Source organism: Citrus clementina, unplaced genomic scaffold (assembly GCF_000493195.1).
Source record: "Citrus clementina cultivar Clemenules unplaced genomic scaffold, Citrus_clementina_v1.0 scaffold_4, whole genome shotgun sequence".
Taxonomy (NCBI): Eukaryota; Viridiplantae; Streptophyta; class Magnoliopsida; order Sapindales; family Rutaceae; genus Citrus; species Citrus x clementina.
The window spans coordinates 12194947-12215842 of NW_006262274.1; the positions used below are offsets into that span (position 1 = coordinate 12194947).

A 20896-nucleotide genomic window follows, 5' to 3' on the forward strand; every position below is an offset into this window, starting at 1 on the left:
TTTTTATGTGTATAACATTACATTAATTTCCTATAGCTGATATTTTTTTTCTTAATTGATTTCATGGATTAATTATATGCAAGCATTCCTCATGTATGCTTGTATGCTTGGCCAGAGGAAGAAAGCACTTTGAAGATAAAAAAAAAAAAAGAAAAAAACTTTTTAAATGGCTGTAATATGTTTAATTGCGACTTTAAAATTACACGAATTTTCCATTAATCATTAGATTAATTTAGTTCTTTAAAGACTTAATTTGTGCTAAGAATTTATATTTGCTGCTATGCAGAAAATGTCAATGAAAATTATTAAAAAAAGAAGTGAAATTAAATTGGAATTTAAAAAAATTCCAAATTATCATTGGTTTGAATTGTAACTGGTGGCATAGGATCAGATGTCTTAAGTTTGAACTTCATTGTGATTTTGAATTCCGAAGTATCTATATCAATAACTTCAGCTATCTTCTCCACCAATGCGGCATATGTTGTCGATCGTGGTATCATTATCCCTTTAGCCTTTGAACTTTTGAACTTATACTCGTCATTTTGTTTAATTCATTCACCATTGAAGAGAATAGACACGCGTACCAAAACCATATCTGATAATACAATAAAAACAATAATATTAAATTTCATATACAAGTAACTACACGACCTACATGACCTACACGACTTACACGACTATATTTCTTACATGACCTACACGACTATATTTCTTACATGACCTACACGACTTACACGACTATATTACTTACACGACTAACTATATGACGTACACGGTATCAAAAGAATGCACGACTCGAAATATTTTCGCCATAAATAAGTTATATTGCTGAAAAATATAATTAAACAACCTACATTGCATATATTTCTACGTATAAGAAAAAATGGTGAAAATAAAATATTGTAATGTGAGGAAAATTTCTAAATTTTCCTAAAAATTAAAAAATTTAAAACCCAACAACATTAACATACCTTATTGGGTTGTTTAATAAGCAATGCACCTTTAAAGAAAGAGTGGGTGTTAAAGAAATGAATACATAATTGTATTTGTGTAAGAAGTTATGAGAGATTTTGAGAGATTCTAAGAGATTTTGAAAGAATCGGCAGCAAAAATAGATTTAAGTGAAAGAAATGAGGAAAGAAATATGAAGACAATTCATTGAGTGCATTTGATGCATTCATTAAGGGTATTTCCGACTTTGCTCACATTTGTTAGGGTATCCATGAAAACCAAAAAGGGAGGGGGTATTTAAATAATTTTAAAACTATTAAAGGGTATTTAATTAAAAACCCCCATCCTTTGGGAGAAAGAGCGGGAAAATGACGTGGAAAGAGATGGAAGTACGTACACGCGTGGAAAGAGCGCGTGGTCCTTCTAATTGGCAGTGAAATACACCCTTGAAAATACTTTCGAAAAAAAAAAAAAACCTTCAATTAAACTTTTAGGCATAATTGGACGCTAGACATAATTGAATTGGATAGGATTATACAATATCATAGTTAGCTTTGTATTGTATTCACCATAATACATAATTAAATTAGGTTGTAAACTAAATTTTTTTTCTTTTTTAATATTTCGTCAACATCTGACAAGATACAAACTAACTAGCAATATCAATTATTAGAATGAAAGGATCAATGTAAAAAAGAGAACGACACCAAATCCCTTGCAGAGAATTGAGACCCTTGTGATTTGTTGGTGACTATCTCCTCTGAGCAGCCAAACAGCTTGTGATGCTCAACAAATAGCTTAGAAGCAGTAGCTGAATCTTCAAAATTACTGGTGTCAACTTCTTGCTTTTTATTAAGTGCTTTATGACAATGTCATTTGTCACACTACGTATCAATTCATACCGATTTATATCCATACAACAAATGGCTCTCATTTCTAGTGGCTTTATAGTATCAATCTACACCAAACACAAACTTTTCTTTCAAAAAATTCATATTGGATATTGCATCAGACGAAGCTCTATGGTATGATTGTAAGTTGTAACTATTTAGTTCTATTCTAAATTCGGCAGATGCAGCTGAGTATAAACCAACATTTGCCTGGCTGGTTGGCGAGTTGCAGGAATTTATAAAATTCTTTGTGGCAAGCTCTACGACCTCCCTAAGATAATTTTGGCATTTCTCGATTTGAAGATGAGAAAATCTGAGGGCTGATTGATCAGCTCTTCCGTGCTTCTTTGGAAGATCAACTGTAACTTTATGAACCACCTCCCGACTGCTGCCACATAATTTCCCAATAAGATTTCCATTCCCTCCGTAATGATATATCCATACTTGTCATTGTTAGAAAATAATCAATTGATTGTTTAAAGACATAGATTCTTGAGATGGTAGAATTTGTTTTTCTCAAATAATTTCTTAAACAGAGAGTTTTCCAATATTGTCTTCTTTTGTTGTGTCTTAAACAAAGTTAGGAAAGAGATCCCGATTAATGTAATAACACCTATGAAAATATCAACATATTCCTCTTGAAAGACAAAGTCTCTAACTATATTTCCCTCGCAAACTCAACGTCCTCAACAAATCTGGCATTTCTCAACTTGAAAATCGACTCAGTCATGGGATCATAAAACTTGTATCTCCTGAATCTTTCATAGTATCCAATAAAATAGTAATTTATCATACTTAAGTCCAAATATCTAGCGTCATCTTAGCTGGACATCCACAAACTTGCAAGTGTTTTAGGCTAAGCTTCTTGCTAATCATCCAAAGTTTGTAAGGGGTTATGAGAGTTGCTTTAGTTAGAACCTTGTTAAAGATATATGTTGCAATCTTAAACGCTTCTCCTTAGAGTGAACCTAGAAAAGTAGAATGACAAATCATACTCCTCGTCATATCCTTAAGTGTCCCGTTTTGTCTTTCAACAACACCATTCATATTAGATGAACGTGGCGTAAAATACTGCAAGATGATACAACATTCCTCTAAAAACTTAGCAAAATAGTTCTAGACGTTGTTCGTGAACTCTCATATCTACCATAATAGTCACTATGACGACCAAATTTGACCTTTTTGCAAATAGTACGAGACGTTGGTTCTCAACTTTAGTCTTTTAATTTTTGAACATATCCAACAACTATAACTTTTCATGGAGGATATATACGAAGCTATATCTAAAAAAAATCATCTATGAATGTTACAAAATACTATTGATTATTCCAAGTAACTATAGGAAATGGCCCACAAATACCCATATGTATGAGTTCCAAGACTTCCAAAGTCTTGTTGGCTTCAAATCTCTTTTTATTAGTTTGTTTTCCTTTTATACAATTAAATAAACATAAAAAAATCTATAAAATCTAAGAGGTCTAGAATTTCATCTAACACAAATCTCTCTTTTTTCCATTTAGAGATATAACCTAATCTTTTGTAACAGCCAAAATTTTATTGGTTAATTTTCTCTTTATATCTTCTGTACTCAATTCCAGGTATTTATAAAATGAAGTAATTGTATCAAGTAAATAAATATTACCATAACCTCACAAAGAACCAAAGCCAATTAATTTTGAATTATGAAACAAACAAAATTTTTCATTCCTAAATAAACAAGAAAAACTAGATTTATGTAAAAGTAGAAATAAAAATCAAATTTTGTCTAAAAGACGATGCAATAAATTTTTTATCAAGATCTAAATACAATCCAGTCTTTAATAATAATCCAAATTTTCTATTACTTCAACTTCAACTGCTTGCCATTGCCAACATGGATGTGTGTTTTACCATCACTTGGCTTTCAACAATTCAAGTAACCCAGTATAGACAGTTAGACACACTGGTGCGGATTCTTGCACCAAAATATATTTACCACGTGCATCTAAGTACCCAAGTTAAACTAACCTCTGAGTAAACCAAATTAAGAAGCATACTTTTTCTTAGTACGCCATGGTGATACTTGGTGTAATGCTTTTTTTTATGCCCTTTGGCTCTACAAAAGAAATAACAAATGCTTTCTGAACCACTCAGTCTCTTTTGATGTTTCTTTGCATTGTTGTATTTACAGCTTCCTTATTCCTCTTCTGTTTATTTCCCTTGTCTTTGTCCTTAGAAGTTGAGGCTAATGAAGCACTTTATGTCTCATCTTGTTTCAGCCTTTCCTGAACGCAGTGTGATATGAATTCATTCAGAGACCAAGTCTATTTCTAACAGTTATAGCTCACCTTAAACTAGTTAAATTGTGTTGGCAAGAATCCTAAAACCAAATGTACCAGCAAGTCCTCAAAAAATTTGAGCTTAAATGTTCGCAATTGGAAGCAAAATGAGACATCTCCATAATGTACTCTTTGATATTACTTTAGCCCTTATATCTCATTAAAATTAGACTTGTTAAAAGCGAACCTATTTTAACATTTTCGTTCTTGAAAAATCTTTTTACAGTGTCTGCGGGGAATTCCTTAACTACAATTATCTTGTCAGACATAGAACCCTTAAATGCTCCAGAATGACTTTCTTCACGATCATCATACACATTCAGTTTCATTTCTCCCACTTTTATGTATCCTTCTTGTCATCAGATATACTCTCATCCGTAAGAAGTGAGGGACAATTAACGTTGAAAGTAAAGGCAAGATCCATGATTGTTAGAACTATTAAAAGGTTATCCTCCTTGACATGAAGTTAAAGTCATTCAGTGTAAGAATAGAATTGATTTTGACAATAATATTACTATGGGTCGTAGTTGAATTAGGAAACAACAAACAAACAAACAAAATAAGCTCATATAAGTCTCAAAAACAAAAACAAATTCAAATAAAAATAAACCACATCTCAAGACACTGGACACTCTATTAACATTTCATCTTTGGAAAAAATATCACCCTGTAAATCTTGGTGTAGTAATCAAACGCTAATCTACATTTGACTAGTTTGGTAAGCAGCAGTTGTCTATGAAAGTGCTTCAGTAACTAAGAGAGTGCTGCACAGGAGATTCAAATTTGATTAGTTCATTAAACAAAATGAAATCTCAGTATTCAAATTCGATTGGATTATTAAACGAATATTTGGTTGATTTGTTTAATTCATTTAGTAAAATTAATGAACGAATCAAATTGAATACGAATTCATTTACAAAATATAATTAATAAAAAAATTAAGCAAAATAAAATATAAAAAACCACAAATTTAACATCCTACAAAACACAAACTTGTTATCATTTATAATTACTACATAAGTCTGCAAACTTTAAAATTTTTTCATATATATTTAAGGATAAAGAAGTAATTTAATTAAACAAATAATAAACGAATTTTAAATGAATGAATCAAATTCTTTCTTTTATGACCTATATCTTAAATGAATCGTAAATGAATAAACAAATCAATGTCCTCAAACTCACACTTGATTTGTTTAATTAGCGAATCAAATCGAATTCACCCATTTATTAATAAATTATTTTTTTCAAATCCAAATCCACTTAATTCACATCAAATTAAATCGAATAAATGAATCCTGACCCAAATTGCTATCCCTATATGCAAGTGAGAAAAAGTTGTTCATCCCAAATATATAAGAAGACAACAAAATGAAATGTAAAATTTTTAAAGTGTTGAAACTTTCTGTCTTTAAAAGCATAACACTTGAATGACACCAGCTTTTTTTTTTAATAATTACAAAAATAAAAGTATTTGGTTAATTGGAATTTTGCAAATAAAAAGATTTTAGGGATATTAAAAAATAAATAAATCAATTTTAAACCAATGTCGATTAAACCCATGACTGATGCTTGTTATGTTTTATAAATGACTAAAAAAATAAAAATTGAACATGACATGTTTCTAACAATAATAAATGACATAAATATACGAGTCACAAAAATGTCATAATAGCTTGACAAAAATATATTAGTATGATGATACTACCATGGCAAATCGATATGTATCATAAATTTTTTATCATAAAGATGCATTTTTTAGTATAGTGTAAAATCAAATAATAATCACACATTTATTACTACAGGTGCACCTACAGTTCTGTTAAATATGGACCTTCCTTTGGACTTATCAGTATTCATATAAATTACATACAAACAACCATTTATATTCCAAAACAAATTAATTTCCACAAGAGAGGTTATTTTAGCAACATGTCACTTCAATTAATTCATCTAAAAATATATATAAATATTCCAATATTTGAATTAAAAAAAGAATTTGTTAGAGTCAATGGTCAATGATCAATTGTTGACTAGGTCAGGGCTGGATCAGATTGGTCAACCCAACCCGGATCCTAAACTAGCCTCTTCTCTTCAAACGCTGCTTTCTAAATTGTGGCCCAATGACGTGCCTTGTCCGACCGAAACCCATTCCCTTTTTTCCTTTCTTAATAGCCGTACTTTTACTCAAGTTGCTACCACCTCCTTGCTTTCTAGAACTGCCATTTTCCAGGTTAAGGTCGTAGCAATCGTCAGCTACAAATCTTAGAAATCGAATTTCTCAAATCTTCAAAACTGAATCACTAAAATTTTGTAACCCTTTATTCTATAAAACAATCACCAATTGTTCAATTCATAATGATTCAACATGAAGAGGCTTTTATACCAATTATTAAAAAATAATCCTTTTGTGAAAATCATCATCTAGAATCCAAGAACATTCATTTTGTATCATCAAGAATCAATAATGAAATGTATAGAAGAATACCTAAATTCATTACTGAACAATCGCTTATAGGAGCCGTTCACTTTATCTTCTAAATCAATATGTTTTCCTAGAAAAAAAATTTAACCTTCTCTCTGCACTCTATTTGATTATGGGATATTAAAAAATATATATAATGTTACATGTGACTTGGAGACCATAACCACTTATATAAACAATTTTCGAGTTATCTTTTGGTATTTCTATTTTAGCCTGTCATAAAAATAAAAATTACCCTTAAGTTTCTACACATTAAAGGCCCATACCCTATTTGATATATTAAAGATGAAATTACAAAAATCCTTAATAGATCATTTTTAATTAGGTTTAACCTTGTATGGTAGTTCGCAACATAATTATTCACATATAAGACTAACTTTATATTAAAGATCCAATAGTCATCACATTCGAGAAAACAATTGATAGCTTTCTACACAAAATATAAATTGTTACAAATGTGTAAAGAATAGGAATGACAAAACTTCTCATGGGGACAGGGCCCCTTAGGAATTTTCCCCTTTTGGGGAGGGTTTGAAAACAATTTTATACCCATTATTTTATTCAGGAAAGGGACAAACATGAGCTCGAATCCCCTCCCCTCCCAAATTCCCTATTTTCCAATTTTGATTTTAATTTTAATTTTAATTTTTAGAAATAGTAATGAATAAATTATAAAATATTAAATATTAGTATAAATAAAAAATATCAAAATATTTATAGAAATATATTATGAAAATTTTTGGCCCAGTTAACAAATTATAATTTTGAATTACTATTTGACCAGGTTTTATTCAAAAGGCCTTGGGCCAATTTTTTTTTTTTAAACTTTTATCTAATAAAACAAAAACTAAAGCAAAAGTCAAAGTAATAACATCCAAACTTTATTGAGATATTTTATAAAACTTTATTTTTATTTAAATTTTTTATTTTAATAGATTAAACCAAATTTGGGAACTAAAAAAATATTGATTATTTAGGATTTTTTGAGATTAGGGGCCCTTGGAATCCCCTTTTCTTATTTGAGGAGGGGATGGGGATCTCTTCAAGCAATTCTAATGGATACGGGGAGGGGATAGAGACATATGCAAAATATTGAGGATCGGTATGAGAATATCAATCCCCTCCCCTACCCTTCCCATTGCCATTCCTAGTAGAGAAGAACTTATGGTTTATAAGGCAAAAGATCATAAACAAACTTCTTACCCCCTTCTTCAATTATTTATGTTCCGGGAAACAGGACAAGTCCATTGCTGAGAACATTTTTGTAAATCTTGAGCCTTGACTGAGCAAAATTGATCGTTGCTTGAACAAATTGGTAACTCAATCTCTTCTTAATCTTTGCAGAATTCGGATATCCTCCCCGAGCATCTTGGTACCTCAATGTTCAAGTCAATCTCCTTGACTGTTGTGCCATTGCAATATATGAAAAACTAGGAAATAGTAAACATGTGCATAATCAGAACTTACATCTATAACATGTTGATTTCTATCTCATTATAATAAAAACTATTACGATATAAAATTTTTATACAATGTTCTGAACATCTATAGAGAACACTAATAAAATATTCTGAACATCTATCAAACATCATTTCTTTTGGAGAAGAAGCTAAGGCATAAAAAGAATGCATACCTGTTTTAGTTTGAAAGATAGCAATACACTAAGGCATATATCATATATCTAGAAAGCACTACCAATAGCGTATGCCAAGTAGATTTTACTATAAATTGGAAATCTTCAACCACAAATGCTTGTTAACAAATTTCTGTATGTATAGACACTATAATGCTTGACCAGTAGACTAGATTGAACCAATTACTTGGATAAATCAATTACTGCTAAAATGGAATAGTAATCAATTAACTGAAAATAATTCAATTCCACGTAGCTACAAAGAAACTCATATGTCTAGATCAAGATGACATTTTCATGAGATTGATAAAAATTAGGATTATTATCATTTTAATACTTCAAAATTTGTAAATATTAAATGACTACAAGAAGAATTATTCTGTATCATTTTTAATATTATAATTTTGTAAAACCTTTTATTTTACTACTTTTTTGATAGGACAGTTAGTTGACCAATTGATTGGTAAAATACTAATTTTATCATATATGGTAAAATACACAAATAAAGATATCGAATAATAGATATAAAATGATTTTATGCACTTAAATTGTTAAATAATAGTTTTAATCATGAATTTATCAAAAATCCAAGATTTATTACAACTATAAAAGTAATGAGTTCAAAAAATACCCGCAGAATAATCTATTCTAAAAAAAGAACTTAAAATAGAAGTGTTGATTCTATAGATAAGATTTAAGTGTTTATTTTTTCCAGAATATATTGTGTGTTTTTTTCTTAATAAAAATAGCCAGGAGTATTTTTATCAATTCACAACTTTAGGGTTATTCATAAATTCATGGTTAAATTTATTACTTAACAATTTAAGGGCGTAACATAAGTCTTAATCTACTATTTGATACCTCTATTTGTGTATTTTACCATAAAAGGTAAAATTGATATTTTACAAGTTAACTAATTGGTCAACCAACTATTTTAACAAAAAAATAGTAAATGAAAGATTTTACATAATTATATTAATAAAATTATAGGAAACAATATTTATTATAGTCATTTGATACCTTGCAATTCTTAAAGTAGTGCAACAATAATAACCCTAGAAATTAAATCTAATGCGAAATTTGTTATGAGGCAGCATACGAGTAATTGTTGAGTCTTATGTGATAAACAAACAACCCTGGCTTACAGCGGTTATATGTATAAACTGTAGAGATTTCATTAGAAAGTAAAGATCAAACAATCAAAGCTAATGAACAAATTACTCATATTAAATTTCAAAAGGTACCAAATGATAAATTAAATTAGCTGGAATGGAAAGTAGACCAAATCAAACAACTAGAAAAGTCATAAATCAATTTGAATCCATCTTCCAGGCAAACGATACTAATTTGTGGGTTCAATCCACTTCATAAGATAAACAATTATCAACAAGATACACATTTACAAACCTTAAAACTGTGTTTTATAATAAACTAGATTGACCACTAAAAATAGATGTGTGCCATTATGGAATTTAAACGATACCTACCTAAAAGACCTCAAAGTTGTGCAAAAGACAAAGCACGAGACGATGACTCTGTTATCACCCTCGGTCAAACCATTTCCTTGCTCGGGCAAAGTTTCATTTGCTTAATTAAAAGAAGAGTTCTCGAGATTGCAGTCGGATAAAGCAGCGGTGATTCAAAGGCAGAAAAATAAACCAATAAATCCAAAGCAATAAAATCAACCACAAGAGACATATTTTTACGTGGAAAATCCAAAGTAAGAAAAACTACAGGACATTTGTCCGATATAATCTTCCACTATATTAATGAGATTACAACACAAATCCTTCTCTAGATAATACTAGAAGCTACCAACATGAAGAATTTTAATATTATTGGCTTACAGTAACAGCTTAATAGTTATCTCTCTAACAAGTAAGTATCTCAAATAATAGCCAATGAGAAGATAAAATAAAAATCAAGATCAGTAGGATTGTAGAGGACAATGCCAGGAACTTACCCTCAAAATTTGGGAGAAAACGAAGTTAATTTCGCCTTCTGATCGCCTAATTAAAGATTGAAAATTTTACCCCTAAATTATAATAACCAGCCGCTGTCTTTCTCTCTCTCCTTTTTTTTGTCCACTCATCCTTTTTGCGATTCCAAATAGGCTACACTTGCTTTTAAAACCAAATTACATGGCAATTTTCATCCAAGTTCAAAGCTTAATATTAATTGCACATCAAGCAAGCCTTTTTTATCTTTGGGCTTTTGGGCCCCAAATGAGATAAACTCAACAACCCTCCAGATCATTTGAGGGATACCGCCAAGCCCACTTTCTGTATACTGTTTTTCAGCTTCTCTTTGGGCAATGGCTTTGTCATCATATCTGACCAATTCTCCATTGTGTGTATCTTCTTAAGCTGCAATAATTTCTTCTTAAGCTGCAATAATTTCTTCTCAAGCACGTCTCGTATCCAATGATATCTCACATTAATATGCTTAGATTTCGAATGGTATGTCGAATTCTTTACCAAGTGAATGGCACTCTGACTATCACGGTACACAAAAAAGTTGTCTTACTTCACACCCAACTCTTGTAAGAAATTTTTCTTCCACAATGTTTATTTACAACCTTCAGTGATTGCAATATACTCTTCTTCAATAGTAAACATGGCAATACACTGCTGAAGTCTGGACTGCCATGAGACTGCTCCCCCTACAAAGGTAAACAAATATCCTAATAGAAACTTTCTGAAATCAACATCCATTGTCATATCTACATCTGTGCACACTTGTAATACATGTTTATCACTACCAAAACATAAACATGCCTTGGAAGTGCCTCTGAGGTATTTGAGAAACCACTTTATCGCTGCCAAGTGATCTTTGCCTGGATTGGAGAGAAACTGGCTGACTACACCAACTGCGTGAGCAATATCTGGTCTTGTACAAACTATATCATTCATCAAATTTCCAACTGCTGAAGCATAAGAAACTCCTTTCATCTTTTGCTTCTCTTTCTCACTTATAGGACAATACTTGCAACTAAGCTTGAAATGAACTACAAGTGGAGAACAAACAGATTTTGCCTTACTCATGTTAAATATTTCAAGAACCCTTTCAACATATGCTTCTTGAGATAACCATAACTTCTCAACTTTTCTATGGCCGAAAATCTTCATGCCAGGAATCTGTTTTGTTGGTCCAAGTCCTTCATTATAAAAGACTTGCTAAGCTCTCTCTTGAGATTGTCAATCCTACTAGCATCATGCCCAACAATCAACATGTCATCCACATAAAGCAGAATAATAATAAAATCATTATCACCAAACTTCTTCATAAAAATACAATGGTCGCACAAAGTCTTGCTAAAACCATGATTTTTCATGAAAGAATCAAACTTCTTGTACCATTGCCTTGGTGCTAGTTTCAGCTGATAAAAATTATTCTTCAACTTGCACACAAGTTCTTATTTTCTTTTGACACTGAACCTTTCAAGTTGCTCCATGTATATTTCCTTCTCTAAGTCACCATGCAAGAAAGTTGTTCTTACATCAAGCTATTCAATCTCTAAATTCAAGCTAACTGCTAAACTCAGAACAACTCGGTTAGAAGACATCTTCACCACAGAAGAAAATATTTCTTCAAAATCAACACATTTCTCATAACCAAAACCCTTTACAACCAATCTAGCCTTGTACCGCTATTGTGAGTTATTGAGTTATTTTCAGTCTTCAACCTATAAACTCATTTGTTCTTCAGTGTCCTTTTTCCCTTAGGAAGCTTTACTAAGTCATAAGTGTGGTTCTCATTCAAGGATTTCATCTCCTCTTGCATAACTAACCCACTCATTTTTATATTGGTGAGACATGGCTTCTTACAAACATTCTAGCTTCCCTTCATTTGTAAGCATCACATACTCATGTGGAAGGTTACCGTTCTCTAGTGGATCTTCTCAATTTTGGCTCAACTAGTGGAGCAGGTGGTTCTAGAGGTGCTTGGTCAATTGGTTCTGTTGGACCATCATTATTATCCTCTCCAGCTTTCCCATGATTATCATGAACTGCAGGTGGAGAAATTGAAGTTAGAATAATAGGAATCTCTTGAGATGACTGAGATTCATTATTCTTCTCTGCATTACCAATTATTTGATCTTCAAAAAACATAACACTTTTACTCCTAATCAATTTTCTTGCCACTGGATCCCATAATCTGTATCCAAATTCTTCATGCCCATAGTATGAGAAAATGCATTCCTTGCCTTTATCATCAAGTTTCGATTTTTCATCTTTATGAATGTGAACATATGCTCTGCAACCAAACACTCTTAAGTATTTATAAAAAACATCTTTCTCAGTCCAAACTCTCTCAGGTACATTGCCATCTAATAGAGCTTAAGGATAAAGGTTAATCAAGTCAATTACAGTACTCATAGCCTCTGCCCAAAAAGATTTGGGAAGCTTGGCATAAAAAAGCATACACCTAACCCTTTCTTCAATTATTTTATTCATCCTTTCTGCAACACCATTCTACTATAGGGTCTTTAGTATAGCCTTTTCAAGTCTTATTCCATGGGATCTACAATACTGCTCAAATGGCCCTCTGTACTCACCACCATTATCTGTTCTAACACATTTTTTTTTTGTCTCTCTCTCAACATAAGCATAGAAGAACTTAAACATACCAAGCACTTTGTATTTAGATTTCAAAGCAAAACCCACACTTTTCTAGATCAATCATCAATAAAAGTCACAAAATAAAGTACATCTCCTATTGATCTACTTTGCATCATGCAAACATCAGTGTGAATGAAATCAAATATTTATGACATTCTAGATGGAGAAAAACTTTTAAAAGTTACTTTATGGGTCTTTCCAGTTAAGCAATAAACACAAGTCTTGAGGGACATACTTGCAAAGTTGAGTAGAAATCTTTTTCTGACAAGAGTTTCCAACTCTTTCTCACCAATGTAACCAAATTGTTTATGTCATATCCCAATATTAGAATCTTTTACAGCCACAATCACATCTTCTTTATTAATATTGGCTTTTAACACATAGAGTGTTTACTTTCCTCCCCTTAGCTAACACTAAAGAGTACCTTTGGTGAGCTTGCGTTTTCCTTCACCAAATTGGTTAATATAATCATCATCATTAAGCTTGCTTGTAGAAATTAAATTAAGGCAAATATCTGGTACATGTCTGACATCTTTAAGAAACAACTTACAACCAACGTTGGTTTCCAAGCAAATATCTCATATGCATATAATCTTTCATGCCCCTTCATTTCTCATCCGAACATGACCATAATCACCATTGACATAGGCTATGAAGTAATCACGATGTGCAGTAACATGAAACGAAGCACCCAAATCAATCACCCAATCACTGGTATGGCAAGTGAGATTTACTGAACTCTGATCATAAACAATACCCAAATCACCATAATTATGGCTATAGTATTCTCTTTGTCATTTTTATGAGCAACATTTTCTTTCGCCTGTTCTCTTTTTCACAATCTACATTCACTTTTAACATGACCCATTTTCTATCAATGAAAGCACTTCATATTTCCCCTCTGCGACTTAAATCTTCCTCTAGAGTTATCATTGTTTTGCTAGCGGGAATTTTTGCTTTGGCTTCTCCCCTGCCTTTCTTGCTTTTCTGAAACAAGTGCATCTGACTCAGAGTTATCATTGTTTTGCTAGCGGGAATTTTTGCTTTGGCTTCTCCCCTGCCTTTCTTGCTTTTCTGAAACAAGTGCATCTGACTCAGAGAGAACAACTTCAACACTCTTTCTTTTAAATTCTTTATTGCGCAGCCTATCTGTAACCATATTCAATGTTAATTTCCCATTTGGCGCTGAATTATTCACTAACACCATTAATGTCTCTCAACTGTTAGGCAAAGAATTAAGCAACAACAATGGTGGTACACACTCTGATCAATCTATGATCTAATAGTACCCACGGTCTTCTAGTTTAATTAAGCTCATTTCTTATTATCTAAATCAGTAGATTTGGTTTCTTTGCCTTCAGTGAGCTCATGTAAGTCTTTCATGTACAGCAAATCCTCAATTCTAGACTTCCAAATACCATAATTCTATGATTTTAATTTAATCATGCATGCCAAGGATTCCACCATCTCAACCACACAAGTAATAAAAACACAAAACCTGAAGCTCTGATATTATTCTGTTGGGAAATGGACTACCACAACTAATTGCAAATTAGGCAGAAACAAAACGTTTTTCCTATTTGTGTGATTAAAATAGAATGTGTACCATAAGTAAATAAGCAAAAAAATAAACCAATAAATTCAAAGCAATAAAACCAACTACAAGAGACACAAATTTTTATATGAAAAACCCAAAGTGGGAAAAACCACAAGACCGTTGTCCGATATAATCTTCCACTATATTAATGGGATTACAGTACAAATTATTCTCTAAATAATACTGGAGGCTACCAACATCAAGAATCTCAATATTCTTGATTCTTGGCTTACAGTAACAGCTTAATAATTGTCTCTCTAATAAGTGGGCATCTCAAATAATAGCCAATGAGAGGATAAAATAATAATCAAGACTAGTAAGATTGTAGAGGACGATAGTAGGAACTTACCCTCAAAATTTGGGAGAATACAGAGTTAATTTCGCCTTCTGATCACCCAATTAAAGATTGAAAATCTTACCCCTAAATTGTAATAACCAGTCACTATCTTTTTTCTCTCTCATCTTTTTCTTTCCACTCGTCCTTTTTGCGATTCCACAAATTAGGGCTGTAGCTTGCTTTTAAAGCCGAATTTCATGACAATTTTCATCCAAGTCCAAAATTTAATATTAATTGGACATCAAGTAAGCCTTTTTGGACTTTGGGATTTTGAGCCCCCAAATGAGATGGACCCAACAATAACAAGTGGGGGTTGAAGCGCCCTTAATGGGGATTGGATACATTTTTCTTTTGAATGAAAACTAATCGCGTGCTTGTGGAACCCTTTGTTCAGTACACTTACTGTGGATATTCTTGTAGAGCTTGGCCCTTTCCTTTCCCTAGTGCACTGCCATAGGTTTTGCTAGTCCTCCTCAAACCCAGTGTGATAGAATTCCTTTCAAATTTGAAGAAAAAATTAATTGAGTTTCTAATTAGCCTCGTAAATCTAACAAAACAATCCCTATTAGAATTTATAAAAAGAGCCTCCATAAATTCATAAACACAGTATAATTTTTAAACTTTAGGAAATGTTTAAATACATACTCTAGTTAAAAATATATAATAATAAAAGCTCACAATAACCCAAACGGATGGTTTTACAATTATTCAATTTAGTCTCTACTAAATCTACCTAAATAACTCCATAAACTCACAAACCCATAACATTTCAATTTTTACATTTTATTGTTATGTAACTTAGCCCTTAGTAAATCGTTTTTTGAATCTGCCACTATATGCAATATAGCATCTAGAGGTTTTTCTAGTAATGGCATTTCAAACAAACAATTGTTTCTCTTTTTTTATTTAAAGGAAAACAATAAAAGTATTTCAAAAAATAAAAGGAAAAAATAGAAATATTAAATGGACAGGGTTATTTGTGGTATTTAAGTAGTGGATTTGCAAAACATATTCAATTAAGGTAATGTTTGGTTTGAAGAAAGGAAAGGAGCGGAGAGGAGAAGAAAGAAATGGAAGGGAAGGGAGAAAAAAGGGGATGAGGAGAATAATGAAATTAAATTTCATTATTTAATTTAATATAAAATTTCATAGGAAAATGAATTAAAATTTTTTTGACAAATTTACCTTTTGCCTTAAATACTAAACTATCAATATTAGTGATTAAATATAATTTAATGTTAATACTAAACTTTCCTCAACTTATATAAACCATTTTTTCTTATGTCAGAATATCCTAAACAAATTCATGATATATTTAAAACTTAATTAATAGCAAGGATTAAGTATAGGTTGAGTAGAACATAACCTGTAAATTATAAATGCTTCAAAATTTTGACAATTAAAAAAAAATCAAAATATCAACATGACAAAAATGAGTATATCAAAATAATAATAAGTCTAAAATGAGTTAAATTCCATAAACAATAGTAAACTTAAAATGAGTGCATAAAAACAACAGTAAGGGTAAAATAGTACATCGACAAAACTAGACCTAAAATAAGTCATCCAAACAACAATAAGGCTAAAATTATTTAAATTTAGGAAGTCACTAAAATCTTTACAATATCTCGTGGGTAGTTGTGATCCCTTTTGTGATTGTATACCAACTTGAACTCCGTTAAACTATAGACAATAAATGGTAGAACCAAAAAATTAAAATTAAATAAAGTAATAAATAATAGAATTAATAGTAAAACCACATTAAAGGCCAAAATGAGGGACAAAAAGAAATCAAGAGAGAAAAGCAGTTAAATATTTGTAATTTTGCTGCTATGAAAAACCTCCAAGTTTGAACATCTATGCATGGAAATCTTTATGTGTGTGCGCGCGCATGTGCAATGATAATATTAATATTATAATATAATTATAAAATTAATATATAATTACTAGCACGCTCACAGAGAATTCTGAGCTATGAAAAGCTCAACCATAATTAATTAATCAAGTTTAGTTTAGTAAAAAAATAAAACAAAAATAACTCAACCATAGTTTTCTTAGTAACCAAACATAATCATAAACTCAAAAAATTAAAAAAAAATCAACATATCAATAAGTAAATAAATCTATAAAATCAAAAAATTTACCTACAAATTATGATGAATCGACGACAGCAGCTGATGAATCAATGACAACGAGCGTGAAAATGGGATGAAATCAAATAGGGGACTACTAGTTAGAAAGATATTACGAGCTAGGAAACATTTTAGGGTTCAGTTTTTAAATTTTAAACAAAAGTAAAATGAGAAATTTGAAAATGTTGTAGGGTTATAAATGACAATTTGGATATTTTTAAGTCATGGAAACATAATTCCTACCTTCTCAAAGAAGAATATGAATTCCTTAGTACAACAGATATTGATATTTTTTGGAGATTAATTTCTACTTAGTTCATTCCAACCAAACAAAAGAAAGCAAGCACGACCTAAATTTTTTACGGGGTGGATTAATCACTAGGATTGTTTTGCAAAAAGAGGGGGAATATCACCACCCTAACTTTATTTTTTCAATATTGCAAGATATCACAAAGTCAAATGATAATATGTAATAGTTTTGATATTTATAGTATACAACGCAACTCTTAATAATTGAAACTTTAAACTTGTGAAGTTGTTATTATAAATTTACTAGGTAAATAAAGCTGCTTAAAAATCACTCGATCATTCCCTTCGGACAATAACGAATGTCCTTGAGACAATTGTTATTGTAACTTAATTCGAAAGGTGATATAACACTACATTATATACTTTCATACTTTAAATCATTAGGCGATATTCTGTTGTAAAGATGTCGGCAATCTAAAAACATAATATATTAATATTTGTAAGATACAGCTAAAAAATTGCCAAAAATGCAAACATAGGTAAAGTAATTTCAATTCCTCTCTGTAAAAACGTGAGAGATTGATATGTTCATAAATTAAAAACAAATATATATTTTCAAAGAACTAGGGATGGGGAAAAAAAAAAAAAAGCTTGGGTCTGACTTAGTGCAACTCGGCTCGTCCATGCTTAACTAAAAAACATAAGTCCAAACTTGGGCACAATTCATAAATTTTAATTTATTAAAATTTTTAAGTTCACCTATTTTTATTACGAATGAAATTTTATTGTATAGATTTTTATAGATCTGACAATAAAATCTTGACAGTATTAAATTTGACTAATTTCAATGAATACTAAAAAAAGATGGTTGACGTTGTGTGGTTAGTAAAGGCAAAAACAACTAAGAACTAACATTGGGATTTTTTTATTTTTAATAATCAATAAAAATTATATTCATTTAATACAAATAATAATGTCAAATATTAGATCATAGGTTTACGCTTTCATATTACACCAAATTTGTTACAATATTAAATTTAAGACACTTGAATACTTACATTTACATGATAATCTATTTCAATTCATTCAATTTTATATGGTGCAGCTTAATAATGCAGAAAAAAAAATTATTTCTGATGTGATTTTTACCTTATTATTTAATTGTAAACTATTATTAATACGGGTAACATAAAATTATAAAATGGTAAGTACATGTAAGATATTTATTCAAATTGCAAAGACACACCTATATTACACCTGCCATGTGCACAGGAAACCCGACCCCCACACGTAGGATGAAGAGGAAACGTCTAAGATGAAGTGGGTCCCATAGATGAACGGTCCAAGTGGAAGAGTCAGTTTGCACAATGGTGGTCAGGCAAAGCAGTGTGCAATCCCACGTGCCAGTCTGGCTTGAGTGTGTGTGCTGCTGAGTGCTGAGTTAGAAAGCGAAGAGCTTTTTGCAACCGAGGGCCGACAAACTTAGGCCCTACCAATAAAGCAACAATCCCATCCCTAGAACCAAAAGGCTCCTTATAATTTTCTTAATACCCCCACACCCTTAACGCACGTGCGACTCTAATTATTACACGCCCACACTGCATCCTTCAATCCTCATCTTCCCAAAAAGAAAGAAAAAGGCGCTACTAGCAATTATATATCCACACACACAAAGAAAACAAATGCTTCAAACCAAACACAAACAAAACTAATTTGAGAAATTTTAGAATAATATATCTAATTAATGTATGTATGTTATATATATTTTAATTAAATATAATTATAAATTACATGAATATATACATTAACTGAATGTAGTATATTTGATATACTATACAATCTCTTCATATAAATTTTATAATATTTTATGATATGCAATCATTATTATTAGTTCCATAGGATTTATACCAATTTCTATTTTAGTTTCTTATTATTTCCTATTACCCATAGATTTGATATAAAATTTAAATCAAGAGAGGATTATGGTCCTACTTTTACTCTTTCAGAAGGAAATTTAGTCTCTTAAATATAATTTTAACAAAGCACTCTTTATTTGTAACCACTCTCAGAACAACAATATTAATCATACTCCAAATTACTTAATGCGGAAAATTAATTTAATTAATTTTCTTCCAAATATTGTTTAAATTAAATTCGATGAGTCAAAGGCAAGATATCCAGATTACGCGAATTGTGCGTACATAAAGCTAATTTACTAGGTTCCGCAAACTTATGTTTGTATATCAATCAAAAAGCTAATTTATGTAGACCTTTATTTTTAATAATGTATCTCTAATCAATTAACTGATTGTTTTTGTATATCTTTTGAAATTATTTATTACACCATTCTACCATCTAATTGAGGAATATAAAATCAATTTGGGATGAAGAATTGGGTTAATAATTAAGTGGAAAGAAAGTTTGTTGATTTTTTTTTTCATATTAAGAATTATATTACTGTGGTAAATTAGCCTAGCTAGCATGTATCATGGATGAAGAAAAAGAAGGTCGCAATGGTCATTTTATTGGCCTTCAAGTTGGTTTAGCTTAGGTGATTTTGCATGGGAAATATGGGTGTAGTGGTAATTTCACGTTGTATATGAGCTGTATATATATATATATATATGGGCAGAAGTGTGTGTCGCCCTATACATTCTCCTTCATTATTCATCACTACTCAGGTTTCCTTGCACTTGGTTGGATCAATTTCTTTTTTAATTTCCAATGGAAGAGGATCATCATCAGAAAGAATTGCAGCTGTTGCCTACTCGACATCCGACAGCTTCTTCTTCATCCAAATATCGATCAATGGTATCCGACGTGGTGGCGCCGTCATTAGACTTGCAACTATCAATCAGTGTAAGGCCAATCCATCACCATCAGATTCATCAGCCTACGGTTTTGAGCGGACAAATCTGCGACGTTGGTGATGAGACGAGCTGCATCGATGCGCTCAAATGGCAGGCGGCGGAGCAAATAAGACTGGCGGCTATTGAAAGGGCCTATGCGGAGAGGGTGAGGGAGCTTACAAAGAGGGAGATGGAGTTGGCTCAATCGGAGTTCACAAGAGCGAAGCAAATGTGGGAGAGGGCTAGAGAAGAGGTTGAAAAAGCTGAGAGAATGAAGGAAAGAGCCACCAGACGGATTGATTCTACGTGCATGGAGATCACTTGCCAGTCTTGCAGGCAAAGGTTTAGGCCTTGAAATCAATCAATAATCAAACATTGAAATGGCAAGGACACAATAAAAGTGGCTTAATGTCATGCATTTGCATGCCCTTTTGTTTTTAATATTAATTCCGATATGAAAATTATGTATCAATCTGCTATAGCAATTGATGCTGAGCTTTTTGTTGATGACATTTTGAGCACTCTCATGTATCTTGCGCACTCAAATATTAAATACTGTTGCTTCAGTGCTTGACACGAAATCAGTTAAACAATGAATCTTTATTTGAGTTTCTAAAGCTGATATTAGTAGCTATAAGTATTTGTTTGATTCTGTGTTCATTCGAAAAATAACAATAAGAAATATTAATTCAGTTCCAAAATCAACCTCTTTCCTGCAGCTTGCCGATCATTTTTAAATAAAAGTTTTGCTCCTAATAATTACAACACATGCCGGCGCGACAAGCCTTGATGTACGTAAGTATAAATGATGATTGGTACTAAGATATTAGTTT

The 20896-nt window shown here is 31.3% G+C and overlaps 1 protein-coding gene across 1 annotated transcript; it reads left to right on the forward strand.

The window, feature by feature from the left end:
- Positions 1-19868: 19868 nt before the first annotated feature.
- Positions 19869-20630, forward strand: LOC18044382 (protein SHOOT GRAVITROPISM 5). Its single transcript, XM_006436775.2, has one exon. It carries the CDS (start codon positions 19939-19941, stop codon positions 20416-20418), a length of 480 nt encoding a protein of 159 aa, XP_006436838.1. The 5' UTR covers positions 19869-19938; the 3' UTR covers positions 20419-20630.
- The last annotated feature ends 266 nt before the right edge of the window (positions 20631-20896 follow it).

Coding starts and splice junctions, on each gene's coding strand:
- LOC18044382 (XM_006436775.2), top strand. CDS start 19,939: ATGGAAGAGGATCATCATCAGAAAGAATTGCAGCTGTTGCCTACTCGA.